A 19742-nucleotide genomic window follows, 5' to 3' on the forward strand; every position below is an offset into this window, starting at 1 on the left:
GATCATATGCTGCTTTACTAGGAAAAAGATAAAAATGCTATTATACTGTATGCTGTATTGTTGTTTCACAACATCGATCCTTAAGACAATGAGGCTTCTAAGCAACAATAGAAAATGGGCACATTTATATAATACACTACTTTTTATTATAAAAATGCCATTCATATCTTTCGAACCACATTTAAATATTGTACTGAGTGAAGCAGTTACAGCAAACTGTTAATACTTCCCTTTTAAGCATTGCAGAGAAAAATGGCAAGGCTGCAGGGAATGGAAAAAACAATTAAGCATTAATCTGAGTACCAGAATGCTTTCTAGTGAACTGCAGTAACCTTAGCACTGATACAATGCTATGTCTCCTACACACATTATACCAATAAAACACACAAAATTATTTTAAATTAGTTTGTATGAAAGCAGCCTCAGGGTTCTTGCATACAAACATGTGCAGCCCGTGTAAATGTGCCGCATGGTGGCACAATCCCACGGGCTGCACACGGTTCACTGGATGGGATTCCCTGCATTATATAGAAACATAATGCAAGAAGTGCCCATAAAGTTCTGGACCTGAATAGTCACAGGGTCAAAAAAAAATTTGTCCGGAGAACTACAAAACCTACCTGTTTCGACTTACCTACAAATTAAGCATAAGAACAAACCTTTAGAACCTATCTTTGTAAACCAGGAACTGCCTGTATACACAGTTATTCTACAACTTATTCTGTTAATTTAGTTTAACAAGAAAAAACTATCAAGGTTTGACAGGATTAATGAAAATGGACATCCTTCCCTACTTTCTGTATGTTTTCCAAGGTGTACCGATTTTCCACCCGGCAAGTTTTTTCCGGTCCTTATGCAGTGCTATGCTCCAATTTATTTGGGTGACCCTGTTTCCCAGAGTCAGATGGAAAATATTAATCAGACCAAAATCGGTGGGAGGGGCGGGACTGTCAGACCTAAAGGGGTATTCCCATCTGGGCATTTACATTTAATTAAATTAATTTGCCATCTGTAAACATTTCTTCAATTGGATGTTTATTAAAAAAATGTTCCTGTGTGAAGATAATTTCTCATAAATGTAGTCATGTTGTCCCTTAGAAACATAGCTTGCTCGGATACGACCACGTCATACTCTGGCAGCGGTGGCCAGACTTGCGCTATTGAGTCCTGCCGGACCACCAGGATTCAGCAATCATTACCACAGGACGGCCGTGCGACATGTAGTAACTCCCGGACATTTTATATACAATAACCTTTTGTTTCTTTGTGCAATCCCTCCAGCAGAGGTGGCCGTATCTGAGGAAGCCATCTCGTTTCTAAGGGGCAACATGGCTACATTTATGAGAAATTATCTTCACACAGGAACATTTTTTTAATAACATCTAATTGAAGAAATGTTTACATCTGGCAGATTAATGAAACTGAATGTGAGTGCCCAGATGAGAATACCCCTTTAAAGTTGTACCACCAGGCTGCGATTTTTGCTACGCCTACTATACTAGAGATACCATTCACTCCCCAGTTCTCCTACGGCTTTTACCATGGCTATCCTCTGAGTTGGGCACTCACATCGGCCCTTAGCCAATCTTCTTGAAAGATGCTCTATGCCTATGGAGATCATGTATCCTTTCCCCCTCACACCGATTTTCCGTGATCCGGGCTTTCCCCCGGACATGACCGGACTGTTGTTTCTGGGGTGGAGTCTCCTGGAAGACCCATGAATGTATGATATACTCAAGGGAGCACCTCTACCATCTTTTGTGGACTTCCACCAAAGAGGTGACACTGCTGCCACCTCGTGGTTTGAATACTTTCAGTTGCACCCTTTTGTGTCTAGGGCAGGGTCAGACGCAGCTTATGCTAAATCCCTTACGGCATTTGAGGAAATGTTTTGCTTTGATGACACACCAAGGCACACTATCTCACAGATTTACACCCTTCTTTCCAGTGGCGCAGACATCTCTGAGCTCCCGTAGGTAAAGAGCTGGGAAAGGGAGTTGGAGGCCCCATAGAGGAGGAGGATTGGGAGAGATTTATTCTCTTTACGCATAAAATGTCCTCGGCATGTACGGTGCAGGAAAAGGGGTACAAGGTGGTGTCCAGGTGGTATGGGGTGCCGACGGTGCTGCACAAGGCCTTCCCTTCCATATCAGATTTATGTTGGCAATGCGGGATAGGACAAGGGAAATATGCTGCATGTATGGTGGACCTGTGAGGCTCTTAAACTGTTTTGGGACCAAACATATGATGCATACCAACAGATCTCAGAACAAACAGGCACGTCCTTCCCCCGAGGTTGCACTTTTGTCTATTCTTCCGGGGTCCATAAGTGCTCAAAAGAAATATATTTTAAGATTTTGTCTGGTAGCTGCACAAGCGGTGATACCGCACCATTAGTTTTTTCATGTGGAGCACACAGCAAATGCCCATGAGAGGTTTCTGTAGGAATATTGGACCCTTTTTGGAGGCTAGACTCTTTTGATCATTTATGTTTGTACTCACTCCCTTATGTAGATGTCACCGCAGTTACCCCTGCCTTCTCCTGCCCTGCTCATGTCTGTGTGTAATGTATAGTAAAGCATTGCTAGTGTCTGTGCTTTATCTGCTGACATGCTCTCCCTCCTAATACCCATGTGTGAGACACAGACATCAGCTAGGCATATACCTGACATGTTCTGCTATACACATGTGTGAGACACAGACAACAGCTACACAAGTATCTGACATGTCCTGCTATAAAATGGCTGCATCCAGAAGCAGTTGTATCTCTCATATACACATATATAGGCTGCAGGGGGCGCCAGCACCAGGAAATATAGATAGGAGCCATTACACCATTATACCTCTCAACCTTTATACAGACTGTCAGTCAAGCACTGGGCCTGTGACTGTGCCTCCAACCCATGAATAAGGTGGACAGCTGAATATGATAACGATTTATTGGACATCTCTCAGGTCATTTGCACACAGCTTTAGTACCTGATTGCTTAAGTTTACAGGCATGTAGAGGGACAACGAAGGGATAGGGGCAATGCTTTTTAATGGCAGTGTATAAAAATATATTTAGTTTTGGGGGTTAATTTGCCTGACAGGTTCTCTTTAAAGGGGACCTGCCATCTTGAACAGGCACAATAAAACTTTATCAACCCCACTCCCCCGCACTGTTCCTTTGTTGAAAAGTGCAGTGGTCCCTGCTCAGCTTAAATCTGCCTCCTCCCACCAGTAAAAACGAATGAATGTGAATTTTTGAGACCACATGAGAGGGGCCGAAGCAGAAGAACTGGGTTATAACTTGAGCACCTTCTTTGACACTAAGTGAAGCATCCAGATGAAAAGAAAAACAAATGTTAAAAGATGTTAAAACAAATGTTTTGTTCCACAAGAACAAAAGTGTAAGACATGAATACTGCATTCTATTCATGGGTCTGGAAAATAAATCCACTTGTGTCAGACAACTTTGCTGTAAGTGAAAGAGATTCTGTATTTTTACTTCATAAACAGTCTGGTATTAACATTATCTCGCTTACTCCAACTTATTAAGGGAGAACTCGCCTTAAGCACTAAAATTACCTTTGGTGCACAGGAGTATTTATTTTGGGAATGATAAACTAAACTATTATCCCATTATGTTTAACCACAAACAATTTTTGAAGTTACTGTAATTATATTAGGGAATTGCCTTACAGACAGTAGCGTGAAGCCAGCCAACACTCCATGACAAATCCATTCTGAACCCCATTCAACGAATATAAGACCTTATTGTGCCGATAATAACGGGGATTCAAGTTGCCGGACAAAAATATTTTAAGAATACTCCAATAATACAATAAAAGGGCCTACTCAGTTATCCCATTGCCAAATCCACAATAAAGAGGGGCTCCTACCCTGGCCCCCAAAGCTAAAAAACAAAAGGGGAACAGATGGTGGGTGCTGCCAATCTACGCCCCATTGTACTACGGCTCCACACGCCCACCAACCAGTACTCTCCTGGCTACCTCCGGGCTACACCCTTCATACAGCAAAAGCCGCCTCTGGCTCTGCTTCCAAGACCCCCTAATCTACCATCACTGCTGGAATTTATCACAGGGAACTGATAGACAAACAGGAAGCTGCCCTGTTAGCTAACCCAATCAAAAGATACCTGCAAGCAAGGCCACTGAGAGAGAGAAAGGACCACTAGACCTCCACATGTCATCTGTGATCTGTGGTGTTAAGTACTCCACGACCCATGGGCAATAGCTAAAAGGTACTAATAGGGACTGCTCCCTGCCCCTTCAAACCCCAGGCTGGACACTTTAGATACGGAGGTATTTATGATTATGCTTAAGACTATACTATGATTACTTTTTTGTAATTTATGTTGCTATATTTCTATCATACCTCTCGTGGACTTATACATTATTTGGTTAGTGGGGCTTGTGTAGCACTTAGTTGTGCTTTTTAAATGTTTTTAAAACGACCTTTGTGACTAATAAAGATGTAATTTTCATTTTTGAAAAATATAGTGGACATCCGTCTTTTCTTTAAAACTTGAATATGATATAACTTGGGAGTCTTAAATTCTCCTAAACATAGACCCGCTTATGTAAAAATTGTATAACAATAGCTAAAAGGTTCCATGTTATTTTGCTAAACTCTCTGCCTGATGGTTTGTTTTTGGCGGAAGAGGACAGAAAGGCGCTCCTTTTCTCAGATCTTGTTCCCTCTTCTTGACCTTCCTTCAGAGGTCATTGAAGGCCTCAATGCTCATTACCCAAAAATAGTTTGCAACAGGGCTGTCCACTTTCCCCTCTCCTGTTTATACTCTGCATTGAGCCTCTAGCATCAATAATCAGACCCAAACATACATGGAGTTAAAGTGAGGGACAAGGAATTCAAAATTGCTGACAATATCCATCTCACCTTAACCCAGCCTTTAACCTCTTCCCACCGATGCCCTTTTTCGTTTTTGCGTCTTCATTTTTTACACCCCACCTTCAAAAATCTATAACTTTTTTATTTTTCCATGTACAGAGCTGTGTTATGACTTATTTTCTGTGTAACAAATGAAACTAAGCTTAAGCTAATAACTTTTTCATTCTTTTGTGACTTTTGATGACGTTTTCAATACTACTATTTTTAGGACTCCCTAGGTACTTTAACCCCAGGTTGTCTGATCGAGCCTACCATATACTGACATACTACAGTATGGCAGTATATGGGGATTTTCCTGCTGATTCATTACACATTGTGATGAAGGGGTTAAAACGAGACAGCCTTGGGTCATGGCGACAGATAGTCGCTCCCTGATCCTTGGCAAGATGGCGGCGATTGGCGGGAAAACACTTTACAGGCATGCTTACTACAGTTTGGCCATCATTCTGGGTATAAAGTAAACACTACCAAGACTGAAGCTTTGCCGCTCATTCTCCAGCAGGATATAATGGAACACCTAAAGCCACATTGTATAATTGGAGTGAAGAAACAAACAATCACATATGGACCCCGGGCCTGACTCACAGATCTCACATTCATAAATAGCTAAGTGGGAACGCATAGTGGGGGCTCCTATACCTCAGTAGACATGGAAGCTGATTTGGCAAAGGGCAGCCAAAAACTCTTTGTTTACTACACACAAGGAAAATAAGTATAAGTTGATGTTACACTGTTACCACAGGTCCACCCTCCTACAAAGGTTATCCCTGATACTCCAGATTTGTGTTGGTGCTGCAGTTTAGCCAGAGGTTCCCTACAACATATATTCTAGGCATGCCCTCAGATGCAGCCCTATTGGCAACAAGTTCGGCCTCTTCTCTACTTGTGCTTGCAGTGGACATTCTACTTTCACCCCTGTTGTATCTGCTGAATGTCTCCCCCCGACCTATGGGCTACTAAGTTAAGCTTACACATTGTTACTGCTGCGAGAAGTTTAATATCAAAATTGTGGAAGAGAACAGAAATCTGCAGTATTAGAATCTATGACTGTTTCCCTAAATAATCAGATTCCATTGTTTAATAAAACCTGGGAACCTTGGGATAGGTTCTGGATGGAGGACCTCAGACAAGAAGGAACATAATTGTGGAGTAGCCCACATGGTCCCAGTGTGCCATCCTGTCATAAATAAGAAGTATCCGTGTTTATTAATTTGTTGTGTTAAAGTTTTTTTTTAATATCCTTTGATGATCACTGCCTAGTGTGTATAAAATGCTGTGAATTTTCCGTTTCATGCCTGACGAAGAGAACAAGTATTTTCGGAAGCTCACCATCAAATATAGTCAGCCTCAAAAAGGTATGCCTGATTGTTCCACTCTTCTGCTGCTCTCCATGGCTAACATGGTACAAAAAGTTGTAAAAAGGCTATTCTATTGCTTATGACTACAACTTCTAGCCTAAAAACTTTGTATGCTGCATTTCATGCTAAGTATTGTAGGATTTTTTAAAATAATTTTTAAAATAAAAACATGATTAATTTAAAAAAAAAAATAGAATAAACACAACTTAAAACCAGCCTTATTACTTTGCTAGGGGCTGAATGAGTAAAGAAAGGAGAAGCCTAATTTTATCATCTTCGGCACCACAATCAATATAGATAGCTGTCACAGGTGGTCCCGCGACCCATATCGCAGGTCGCGGGCTCACCCGTGCTTCTCTGCACCCGCCAGCGCGTCACCAACACAGCTTACCTCTCCCGGCTCGCTCCCTTCCGCTGTGCGCATGCGGCCCCCAAATGCTGGGCAGCTTCTCAAAATTGGCAACAAGTTCAGCCTCTTCTCTAAATGTGCTTGCAAAATGCCCCCTATGACAAATCATCCCTAAAGAGCAATTTCTTAAACAAAAGAAGTATACTATAGTCATTTGGCTGATCTGTATATTCCTCCATGTTTACATACCATGTTGGAGTTCCACCATATTGGAAAAGCATATAATTCCTAAATAAGATTGACAGAATCATCCTCTTAAATTCGTGTCACAGTATATACTCACATGTATTACCTACATATTATGGTAGTATGTCTGTAAATGTAAAGCTTGTGAAAGAAACAGTAGTTGATGCAAAGGAGTCATGCAATAGGAGTCATACATATCTTACCTTTCTGTTAGATCTTACCATTTTAAAAATCAATTAAAAGAAGTAAAAAAATAAAAATACTTTAAATATCAGCTTAAAGATACCTGTGGAGATGATGGATGGAATGCTACATTGATGACAGATTCTGAGTGTTCTGGAAGCTTATGCAGGTATGTGCTGGATCGCATTTCATAAATGTATGCCTAAAATAAAATAAGAATACACAAGATGTTCTAAACATAATTTCAAAATGCAAAACATGGTTGGCACATCATTTGTACAGTGGGGAAAAATTAGCAAGTGATACATTGACAATTTTGCTAATTTTCTCACCTACAAGGAATGGAGATGTATGTAATTGGTAACAGAGCCAATGTAAAAAAAAATATCCAGAAAATCACATAGTGGGATTTTTAACCCATTAACGTGTCAACATTAACCTGTCAATTTTTCGTTTTTGCATTTCCATTTTGACTCCCCACCTTCAAGAATCTATAACTTTTTAATTTTTTCATGTAAAGAGCTGTGCGAGAACTTGATTTCTGCATTACAAATTGAAATTCACAGTGGCTGTATTTAATATTCCATGCCATGTACTGGAAAGGAGGTCAAAATTACAAATGCAGTGAAATTGGTGAAAAAATGCATTTGAGTTGTTTTCCTGTGGGCTTGGATTTTACAGCTTTCACTGTGAGCCCCAAATGACAGCTCTCCTTTATTCTTTGAGTCAGTACAATCATGGGGATACCAAATTTATATTTTTTCATACATTTACAAAAATTAAAGCCTCCTATACAATAAAATCTTCATTTTGCCATCTTCTTGCAATTTCAATTTTTAGGATTTTTTAAAATTTATTTTAACTTTTTAAAAATGTTCTTACTATTTTTCAAACCTCAGACATCAACACCTGTGATTGGTGCTATGACTGATTGCGGGTGGTACCGGTGGGTGTTTGCTGCAATATGCAGTAAACACCCAGCATGTATGGAGAGTGCTTAGCCCATGCAGCCAATGTGTGACTTGCTAATAAGTCACACGTCGGTAAGGGGGGGTTAAATAATATTTATCTATTTTTGTATGAAATAAGTGTTTAATACAATAGAAAAACAGATATTAATATTCCATACAGAAACCCTTATCTGAAAATGCATAGGTGGATCCAAAAGATGTGGAGTGTAATTTCCTCAATGGATACCAGATAAAAAAATAGGGACTTCTTCTGGCGCAGCCCAAGGAATCACGGCTATACGTAAAGCTCAATCGTGACTCAATTTAATATTATAATCAGGATAAAATACATACAGATAAAATCGGATGAATAAAAATGACAATGCGTTTCGCGCCACCACCGGGCGCTTCGTCAGGTCTATGTGCACAGTAATAAGCATTTGTTTGGTTTTATAATACACACCAGGAAGTGAGGTCATTGTTTCAAAAAAAATAATCCTATGCCATAAACGACATTCAGAATATCAGCATACACCCATGCTCGCAATCCAACGAGAACAACGAGATAACAAGCACAATATACTCTGAGGTTGAGAACACCATCATCAATTCCCCACAAGTCCCCTTATCAGTACACAGGGCCACATAGACCCAACACCTCCGCAACCAATACAAACCAAAAAGATTGATTCTTTTTTTCAACCCATCCGCCCACAACGAAAAAGAAAAAAGCAAAACGTGGAACACGAGGGGGCCACAAGAAAAAGAAGCCCGCTGATACCATTGTCAGGGCTCAAACCCCCATACAAAATAATACAGTAAAAATCTTCAATCTGACCGACTATGAGCTAACATCCGATGAGATATCACTACTATCAAAAGGATTGTCTTTCTGTCCTAACAGATCGCCAGATGACTTTGAGCTTTTCCTAGACATTAAAACTTCACATTAAAAGAAAAATTGGAAATTAGAAATGATGGGTCTAGTGATGCAACCGGGAATAGCTCAAGAAATCACAACGAACGTCTGATCCTCATACACAACAAGTCGAAATTCTGACCCTTACATAACCAAGGTCATTACATCAAAATGTTTAATGACCTAGTACAAAAGGATTTTAGATCCCTGGCCCAAGCAAAGGGAAAGGAGACTATGAAGAACACAGGAAGCAAATGTAACCTCAGTAGAAGGGAAACTAGAGCCCTCAAGAATCTAGCGGACAATAGAGCTATAGTCCTCCGGCCAGCAAATAAATGGGGGGACTTGTTATCTTACCATATTCATACTACGAACAAGAATCATTACGAATACTATCAGATACACATTATTATACCAAAACCAAAATAAATCCCATACCCACCATAAAAAGTACATATTGGATACAGCGGTTAAACAAAAAATCATTTCCAAAGAAGAATCCAGATTCCTTTTTATTCTATTCCCCACCACATCCTATTTTTATTTCCTTCCGAAAATCCATAAGGATGAGAAGAAACCACCCGGTCGCCCTATTATATCAGGTATTGGTTCAATTACAAGCAACATTTCCCAATACGTTGACCTATACTTACAACCATATGTTACGAAACAATCGAGTTTTCTCAAAGATTCAGACCAACTAATAAGTGAGCTAAGCAATCTTACGCTACCCACTTTGTACTCCTTCCTGACCCTCAGTGCTCTCTATTCTAATATAGAACACAAAAGTGGTGTAGAATGCATCAAAAAATATCTACACAATGACCCCACATTGACAGACAATTTCAGAGGTCTACTGGTTACATTTTTAAAAATAGTATTGGAGAATAATTACTTTACCTATGGGTCAACAACATATCATCAGAAATGTGGCACAGCCATGGGCACACGGTTGGCACCTGCCTATGCCAATTTATTCATGGGCGTTTTTGAAGCCCAATATATACAATCACAACATCAATTCAGCCATTTAATCCATAGATGACCTGTTCCTGATATGGACAGGTACACAAACGGAAGCTGAATCTTTTTCGAAATATCTAAACAATAACGACTGGGGGATTTCTTTTACGTCAGGACACAAAACAACATCCATTACATTTTTAGATCTGAATCTATGTTATAATAACGGCTCCATCTCCACATCAACATTTTTTAAAAAGGTAGACACCAATAGCTACCTCAATTATGGTAGCTCACATTTTAAAACATGGAAGGACAACATACCCTTTAGCCAGTACAAGAGGGTTAGGAAAAATTGCACTGAACAATCCGTCTTTAACCCCTTAAGGACCCATGGTGATTGCACCTTAAGGACCTTGCAAGATTTTGAAAATCTGGAGTATGTGGATACTTTATGGAATAACTCTGCAACATTTTAACATATCCAAGTCATTCTGGTGGGGTCTTTTTTTGTAACATGTTGATTTATCATTTAGTGATAAAATTAAATTCATATGATTTATTCTTACTTTTTAAAACTTGCAAAAATTGGCAATTTTTGGTTAAAAATGCAATTTTCTCCTAAAATTAATCACAATATGTCACATGGAGTAAAGGAAACTGAGAAAATGGTCTTCAAATTGTATTTCACTGTTCCTTCTGTGCCGAAAAATGCACTCAACATGGCCATCATCTGCTTTTTGGACAATTGGCAGGGCCTACAATGGAAGGAGCGCATTTTAGCTTTTCTGGCAACAATTCAGGCTGCAACCAATTCTAGACCCTATCCACCATTAGAAGAGAAATTTGGCAATGAAGATCACAGAAATCCCCCAGAAGTGATCCCATTTTGGATACTGCACCCTTTTTGGTCCATATATATGGGATTATCATGTATTTAGACCTTACCATTTTTTTCAGAATTAATGCAAAGCAAATATGAAAATTAAAAATTTTCATTATTTTCAGCGATATCTCACATTTGGGACAGTTTTTTTTGGCTCAAAATAAAGAGAATGACCAAAATGGTTCCCAGATTTAATATTTTAGTGTCTTCCATGATGAAAAATGCACTCAACATGGCCTTTATCTGCTTTTTGGACAATTGGCAGGGCCTACAATGGAAGGAGCGCATTTTAGCTTTTCTGGCAACAATTCAGGCTGCAACCAATTCTAGACCCTATCCACCATTAGAAGAGAAATTTGGCAATGAAGATCACAGAAATCCCCCAGAAGTGATCCCATTTTGGATACTGCACCCTTTTTGGTCTATATATATGGGATTATCATGTATTTAGACCTTACCATTTTTTTCAGAATTAATGCAAAGCAAATATGGAAATTAAAAATTTTCATTATTTTCAGCGATATCTCACATTTGGGACAGTTTTTTTTGGCTCAAAATAAAGAGAAAGACCAAAATGGTTCCCAGATTTAATATTTTAGTGTCTTCCATGATGAAAAATGCACTCAACATGGCCATTATCTGCTTTTTGGACAATTGGCAGGGCCTACAATGGAAGGAGCGCATTTCAGCTTTTCTGGCCACAATTCAGACTGCAACCAATTCTAGACCATATCCACCATTAGAAGAGAAATTTGGCAATGAAGATCACAGAAATCCCCCAGAAGTGATCCCATTTTGGATACTGCACCCTTTTTGGTCCATATATATGGGATTATCATGTATTTAGACCTTACCATTTTTTTCAGAATTAATGCAAAGCAAATATGAAAATTAAAAATTTTCATTATTTTCAGCGATATCTCACATTTGGGACAGTTTATTTTGGCTCAAAATAAAGAGAATGACCAAAATGGTTCCCAGATTTAATAGTGTCTTCCATGATGAAAAATGCACTCAACATGGCCATTATCTGCTTTTTGGACAATTGGCAGGGCCTACAATGGAAGGAGCGCATTTTAGCTTTTCTGGCAACAATTCAGGCTGCAACCAATTCTAGACCCTATCCACCATTAGAAGAGAAATTTGGCAATGAAGATCACAGAAATCCCCCAGAAGTGATCCCATTTTGGATACTGCACCCTTTTTGGTCCATATATATTGGATTATCATGTATTTAGACCTTACCATTTTTTTCAGAATTAATGCAAAGCAAATATGAAAATTAAAAATTTTCATTATTTTCAGCGATATCTCACATTTGGGACAGTTTATTTTGGCTCAAAATAAAGAGAATGACCAAAATGGTTCCCAGATTTAATATTTTAGTGTCTTCCATGATGAAAAATGCACTCAACATGGCCTTTATCTGCTTTTTGGACAATTGGCAGGGCCTACAATGGAAGGAGCGCATTTTAGCTTTTCTGGCAACAATTCAGGCTGCAACCAATTCTAGACCCTATCCACCATTAGAAGAGAAATTTGGCAATGAAGATCACAGAAATCCCCCAGAAGTGATCCCATTTTGGATACTGCACCCTTTTTGGTCCATATATATGGGATTATCATTAGAGATGAGCGAACACTAAAATGCTCGGGTACTCGTTATTCGAGACGAACTTTTCCCGATGCTCGAGTGCTCGTCTCGAATAACGAACCCCATTGAAGTCAATGGGAGACTCGAGCATTTTTCAAGGGGACCAAGGCTCTGCACAGGGAAGCTTGGCCAAACACCTGGGAACCTCAGAAAAGGATGGAAACACCACGGAAATGGACAGGAAACAGCAGGGGCAGCATGCATGGATGCCTCTGAGGCTGCTTAATCGCACCATTATGCCGAAATTATGGGCAACAGCATGGCCATGACAGAGTGACAGAATGAAGCTAGATAGCATGTAAAACATCCAATAATTGACCCTGACACTATAGGGGACGGCATGCAGAGGCAGAGGCAGCGGCAGCAGGCTAGAGAGTGGCATGGCGACATACCCTAATTGGACTCAGGCTTCAAACCAATGGGTGTCAGAGAGGAACCAAAGGAGGTGAGCAAGAAGCGCTCAAATAATATCGGTACATGATAAAAGTTTGCCAGTATATTTTGTGGATTACACAGCAGGGTGGCGACAAAGTTAACATGGAAGCCATGAAAACAACCCAAAATTCTGCCTGACACAGCTCGTTTGATAAGGGGACCATGTATGCTTACAGTTCATGCCAGTCGCTGCACTGGCTGCCAGTCTCCTTTCGAATACAGTTTAAAATAATAATAACCCTCATCCATAAAGCTCTGTATAATGCTGCACCCCCCTACCTCTCCTCTCTTATCTCAGTCTATCGCCCAACCCGTGCTCTTAGATCCGCCAGTGATCTTAGATTAACCTCTACCCTAGTGCGGACCTCCCACTCGCGTCTCCAAGACTTCTCTAGAGCTGCACCAATTCTATGGAATGCTCTGCCCTGGACTATCAGACTAATACCTAACCTCCAAAGTTTCAAACGTGCTCTTAAAACCCATTTCTTTAGGCAAGCCTATAACACTCATTAACTGCATGAAGTTTTAACTCTTCTACTAACCCGTCCTGTGTCGTCCTCCCATCTGTTATCCAGCAACCAACAGGCACCAGACTTCTCTGCAGTCCCATTCACCCTGGACCTGGTATATAAGATGACGGCTGAGTGGTTCAAGCGACAGCAATTCCATTTATTATATTTTTTTCTATTCCCTAAGAAGAATGGCTTGACCATTAAATATTCTTTTACCTCGTGTTACCCCATCATCTTCATAAACCGTAAGCTCTGGCGAGCAGGGACCTCACTCCTGTTGTTCCATACAAATGTTGTGCTCTGTTACATTACATTTGTATTTGTTTCCTATGATTTGTAAAGCGCTACAGAATATGATGACGCTATATAAATAAAGATTATTATTATTATTATTATGGAGGCAGTGAACTAGTAGTAGATTAAAGGTGCTGCAACTATGTTAGTTGGATCTTGGGATGGAGCTGGCGCTCTGCAGCCAGGCGAGCTTTTGCCAATCCAAGCCCCTGTCTCTAGGCTACTCCCCAAACAGCACTTCTAAGAACCTTTTGTATAAGATCAAGTGTAGTAGCGTTCTTATAAGTTTAGGATATGGCGGGTGAGGGGAATGTAAACAGATGCGCAAGAAGCGCTGAAATAATATCCCTAAATGGTAAAAGTTTGCAAGTATATTTTGTGGATTACACAGCAGGGTGGCGACAAAGTTAACAACTTTGATGTGGAATGCCCTGTAATAGCTCTTGGGCGGTGTGCCTTTTATCGCCTAGGCTCAGCAGTTTCAGCACCGCCTGCTGTCGCTTAGCGACGGCACTGCTGCTGTGCCTAGAGCTACCGACTGATGGCGCCATGCCCACGGATGGTAATTCGGAGGAGGAGGAGGTGGAGGAGGGGTGGGAGGAGGTATAGTAGGCCTTTGAGACCTGGACCGAGGTAGGCCCCGCAATTCTCTGCGTCGGCAGTATATGACCAGCCCCAGGGTCAGACTCGGTCCCAGCCTGCACCAAGTTAAGTGTAGTAGCGTTCTTATAAGTTTGGGATATGGCGGGTGAGGGGAATGTAAACAGATGCGCAAGAAGCGCATGATGCGCATGGAGCTGGCGCTCCGCTGCCAGGCGAGCTTTCGCCAATTCAAGCCCCTGTCTCTAGGCTACTCCCCAAACAGCACTTCTAAGAACCTTTTGTATAAGATCAAGTGTAGTAGCGTTCTTATAAGTTTAGGATATGCCGGGTGAGGGGAATGTAAACAGATGCGCAAGAAGCGCATGATGCGCATGGAGCTGGCGCTCCGCTGCCAGGCGAGCTTTCGCCAATTCAAGCCCCTGTCTCTAGGCTACTCCCCAAACAGCACTTCTAAGAACCTTTTGTATAAGATCAAGTGTAGTAGCGTTCTTATAAGTTTAGGATATGCCGGGTGAGGGGAATGTAAACAGATGCGCAAGAAGCGCATGATGCGCATGGAGCTGGCGCTCCGCTGCCAGGCGAGCTTTCGCCAATTCAAGCCCCTGTCTCTAGGCTACTCCCCAAACAGCACTTCTAAGAACCTTTTGTATAAGATCAAGTGTAGTAGCGTTCTTATAAGTTTAGGATATGCCGGGTGAGGGGAATGTAAACAGATGCGCAAGAAGCGCTGAAATAATATCCCTAAATGGTAAAAGTTTGCCAGTATATTTTGTGGATAACACAGCAGGGTGGCGACAAAGTTAACAACTTTGATGTGGAATCCATGAAAACAACCCAAATTTCTGCCTGACACACCTCGTTTGATAAAGGGACGATGTATGGAGGCAGCTATATGGACGACTTTTGGAGGTAGCAATGGAGACAACGTGTGGAGGCTGCTATGGAGACAATTTAATTTGGATAGTGCCTGTATGTGGCAGTCCCAAACATTTTTCAAACCAGAGGAGCAGGTAGGTGGCCCTCCAGTAAAATGGAAAAGATTGAGTGCCTGTATGTGGCAGTCCCAAAAATGTTTCAAACCAGAGGAGCAGGTAGGTGGCCCTGCAGTAAAATGGAATAGATTGAGTGCCTGTATGTGGCAGTCCCAAAAATTTTTCAAACCAGAGGAGCAGGTAGGTGGCCCTCCAGTAAAATGGAATAGATTGAGTGCCTGTATGTGGCAGTCCCAAAAATGTTTCAAACCAGAGGAGCAGGTAGGTGGCCCTGCAGTAAAATGGAATAGATTGAGTGCCTGTATGTGGCACTCACAAAAATTGTTTCAAACAGAGGACCGGGTAGGTGGCCCTCCAGAAAAATTAAATGCATGAAGTACTATAGCAAGAGCCAGTGGGCCCTGTCAAAAAATAGCCATTTTCCTCTGCTTTACTGTACAAAGAGGAGGAGAAGGAGGAAAATGAGGAGGAGGAGGAGTGGATCAATTATTCAGGTTGAGCTTCCTTCACCTGGTGGAGATTGGAAATTCTGAGAAATCCAGCCTTTATTCATTTTAATAAGCGTCAGCCTGTCAGCGCTGTCAGTCGACAGGCGTGTACGCTTATCGGTGATGATGCCACCAGCTGCACTGAAAACCCGCTCGGACAAGACGCTAGCGGCAGGGCAGGCAAGAACCTCCAAGGCGTACAGCGCCAGTTCGTGCCACATGTCCAGCTTTGAAACCCAGTAGTTGTAGGGAGCTGTGTGATCATTTAGGACGATGGTATGGTCAGCTACGTACTCCCTCACCATCTTTCTGTAAAGATCAGCCCTACTCTGCCGAGACTGGGGACAGGTGACAGTGTCTTGCTGGGGTGACATAAAGCTGGCAAAAGCCTTGTAAAGCGTACCCTTGCCAGTGCTGGACAAGCTGCCTGCTCGCCTACTCTCCCTCGCTACTTGTCCCGCAGAACTACGCACTCTGCCGCTAGCGCTGTCAGAAGGGAAATACTGTTTCAGCTTGTGCACCAGGGCCTGCTGGTATTCATGCATTCTCACACTCCTTTCCTCTGCAGGGATGAGAGTGGAAAGATTTTGCTTGTACCGTGGGTCCAGGAGAGTGAACACCCAGTAATCGGTGCTGGAATAAATTCTTTGAACGCGAGGGTCACGGGATAGGCAGCCTAGCATGAAATCTGCCATATGCGCCAGAGTACCAACGCGTAAGAATTCACTCCCCTCACTGGCCTGACTGTCCATTTCCTCCTCCTCCAACTCCTCCAACTCCTCTTCTTCTGCCCATACACGCTGAACAGTAAAGGACTCAACAATGGTCCCCTCTTGTGTCTCACCAACATTCTCCTCCTCTTCCTCCTCATCCTCCTCCACCTCCACCTCCTCCGATATGCGCTGAGAAACAGACCTGAGGGTGCTTTGGCTATCAACAAGGGAATATTCTTCCCCTGTCTCTTGTGACGAGCGCAAAGCTTCCGACTTCATGCTGACCAGAGAGTTTTTCAACAGGCCAAGCAGCGGGATGGTGAGGCTGATGATGGCGGCATCGCCACTGACCATCTGTGTTGACTCCTCAAAGTTACTCAGCACCTGACAGATATCAGACATCCACGTCCACTCCTCATTGTAGACTTGAGGAAGCTGACTGACCTGACTACCAGTTCTGGTGGAAGTTGACATCTGGCAGTCTACAATCGCTCTGCGCTGCTGGTAAACTCTGGATAACATGGTCAGTGTTGAATTCCACCTCGTGGGCACGTCGCACAACAGTCGGTGAGCGGGCAGTTGGAGGCGGCGCTGCGCTGCCCTGAGAGTGGCAGCATCTGGGCTGGACTTCCTGAAATGCGCACAGATGCGGCGCACCTTCGTGAGCAAATCAGACAGATTGGGGTATGTCTTGAGGAAACGCTGAACTATCAGATTTAACACATGGGCCAGGCATGGCACATGTGTCAGTCTGCCGAGTTGCAGAGCCGCCACCAGGTTACGGCCGTTGTCACACACAACCATTCCCGGCTTGAGGTTCAGCGGTGCCAGCCACAGATCAGTCTGCGCCGTGATGCCCTGTAATAGCTCTTGGGCGGTGTGCCTTTTGTCGCCTAGGCTCAGCAGTTTGAGCACCGCCTGCTGTCGCTTAGCGACGGCACTGCTGCTGTGCCTAGAGCTACCGACTGATGGCGCCGTGCCCACGGATGGTAGTTCGGAGGAGGAGGTGGAGGAGGGGTGGGAGGAGGAGGAGGCATAGTAGGCCTGAAACACCTGGACCGAGGTAGGCCCCGCAATCCTCGGCGTCGGCAGTATATGAGCAGCCCCAGTGTCAGACTCGGTCCCAGCCTCCACCAAGTTAACCCAATGTGCCGTCAGCGATATATAGTGGCCCTGCCCGGCAGCACTCGTCCACGTGTCCGTGGTCAGGTGGACCTTGTCAGAAACGGCGTTGGTCAGGGCACGGATGATGTTGTCTGACACGTGCTGGTGCAGGGCTGGGACGGCACATCGGGAAAAGTAGTGGCGGCTGGGGACCGAATACCGAGGGGCGGCCGCCGCCATGAGGTTGCGAAAGGCCTCGGTCTCTACTAGCCTATAGGGCAGCATCTCCAGGCTAAGCAATCTGGAGATGTGCACATTAAGGGCTTGGGCGTGCGGGTGGGTTGCACTATATTTGCGTTTCCGCTCCAGCGTCTGGGGTATGGAGAGCTGAACGCTGGTGGATGCTGTGGAGGATCGTGGAGGCGACGATGGGGTTTTTGTGGCAGGGTCCTGGGCAGGGGGCTGACTAGCAGCTGACACAGGGGAAGGAGCAGTGGTGTGCACGGCCGGAGGTGAACGGGCTTGTTGCCACTGAGTGGGGTGTTTAGCATTCATATGCCTGCGCATACTGGTGGTAGTTAAGCTAGTAGTGGTGGAACCCCTGCTGAGCCTGGTTTGGCAAATGTTGCACACCACAGTCCGTCGGTCATCCGGTGTTTCCTTAAAGAACCTCCAGACTTCTGAAGATCTAGCCCTCGCCGCAGGAGCCCTCGCCACGGGAGCTTCACTAGTTGACACATTTGGCGCTGATGCACCAGCTCTGGCCCTGCCTCTCCGTCTGGCCCCACCACTGCCTCTTCCAACCTGTTCTGGTCGAGGACTCTCCTCCGTCTCAGAAGCACTGTGTTCACCCGGCCTCTCAACCCAGCTTGGGTCTGTCACCTCATCATCCTCCGATCCCTCAGTCTGCTCCCCCCTCGGACTTCCTGCCCTGACAACAACTTCCCCACTGTCTGACAACCGTGTCTCCTCATCGTCGGACACCTCTTTACACACTTCCACTACGTCAAGAAGGTCATCATCACCCACAGACTGTGACTGTTGGAAAACCTGGGCATCGGAAAATTGGTCAGCAGCAACCGGACAAGTGGTTTGTGACTGTGGGAAGGGTCCAGAAAACAGTTCCTCAGAGTATGCCGGTTCAAATGCCAAATTTTCCTGGGAGGGGGCAGACTGGGGGGGAGGAGGCTGAGGTGCAGGAGCTGGAGGAGTGGCGATTTCGGTGACATGGGTGGACTGCGTGGAAGACTGACTGGTGGTGGACAAATTGCTCGAAGCATTGTCAGCAATCCACGACATCACCTGTTCGCACTGTTCTGGCCTCAACAGTGCTCTACCACGAGTCCCAGTAACTTCAGACATGAACCTAGGGAGTGTAGCTCTGCGGCGTTCCCCTGCTCCCTCATCAGCAGGTGGTGTCTCACCCCGCCCAGGACCACGGCCTCTGACCCCTGCAGTAGTTGGACGCCCACGTCCCCGCCCTCGTCCTCTACCCCTAGCCCTCGGGTTAAACATTTTTAAAATGAGAGTTATAACTTTATTTTTTTTTTTACTTTTTTTTGTTTTTTTTTGTGTTTTTTTTTTTTTTTTGCGTTTTTTGTTTTTTTTTGAGTTTTTAAAACCAAACAATGCTATCCTATTGCTATGGCTATTTTCTAGCCAAGTATCAAAGCACACTACTATGCCAGATGAGATGACACTGAGTTAGTGCCTAATTGAAATCCAACCCCTACTAAATTTTCCCACTTCGGTCTTTGCTATGGATATGTGCGTCACTAAGCGCAGAACACAGCGGTCGCAAGTCTCACTACAAATTGCTCAGAATTGGCTAGTACATGCACTGCAGAAAGTACAGCCACCAGCAGATCAACCAGAAATCAAATATATAGAACGCTACTGTATGCGTAAGTAAGCTCTTTGTATTCTCCTATGGCTATTTTCTAGCCAAGTATCAAAGCACACTACTATGCCAGATGAGATGACACTGAGTTAGTGCCTAATTGAAATCCAACCCCTACTAAATTTTCCCACTTCGGTCTTTGCTATGGATATGTGCGTCACTAAGCGCAGAACACAGCGGTCGCAAGTCTCACTACAAATTGCTCAGAATTGGCTAGTACATGCACTGCAGAAAGTACAGCCACCAGCAGATCAACCAGAAATCAAATATATAGGACGC

At 43.4% G+C, this 19742-nt stretch overlaps 1 protein-coding gene across 6 annotated transcripts in view; it reads right to left on the minus strand.

Moving 5' to 3' along the window:
• Nucleotides 1–19742, minus strand: part of WDR27 (WD repeat domain 27) — a 314696-nt gene that overhangs the window by 75510 nt on the left and 219444 nt on the right. For 5 of the 6 annotated variants that reach the window (XR_011854091.1, XR_011854090.1, XR_011854089.1 and 2 more), the window contains exon 24: nt 7154–7252. The exons of the other annotated variant lie outside the window; for it this stretch is intronic. Coding sequence is in view for 1 of the 5 variants with exons in the window: in XM_072141007.1 (XP_071997108.1) it covers nt 7154–7252 (99 nt within the window). In the remaining 4 variants the exon portion in view is untranslated. The remainder of the gene's footprint in view (nt 1–7153; nt 7253–19742) is intronic. 6 annotated transcript variants of the gene reach the window in all.

This window comes from Engystomops pustulosus, chromosome 3 (genome assembly GCF_040894005.1).
Source record: "Engystomops pustulosus chromosome 3, aEngPut4.maternal, whole genome shotgun sequence".
NCBI lineage: Eukaryota > Metazoa > Chordata > Amphibia > Anura > Leptodactylidae > Engystomops > Engystomops pustulosus.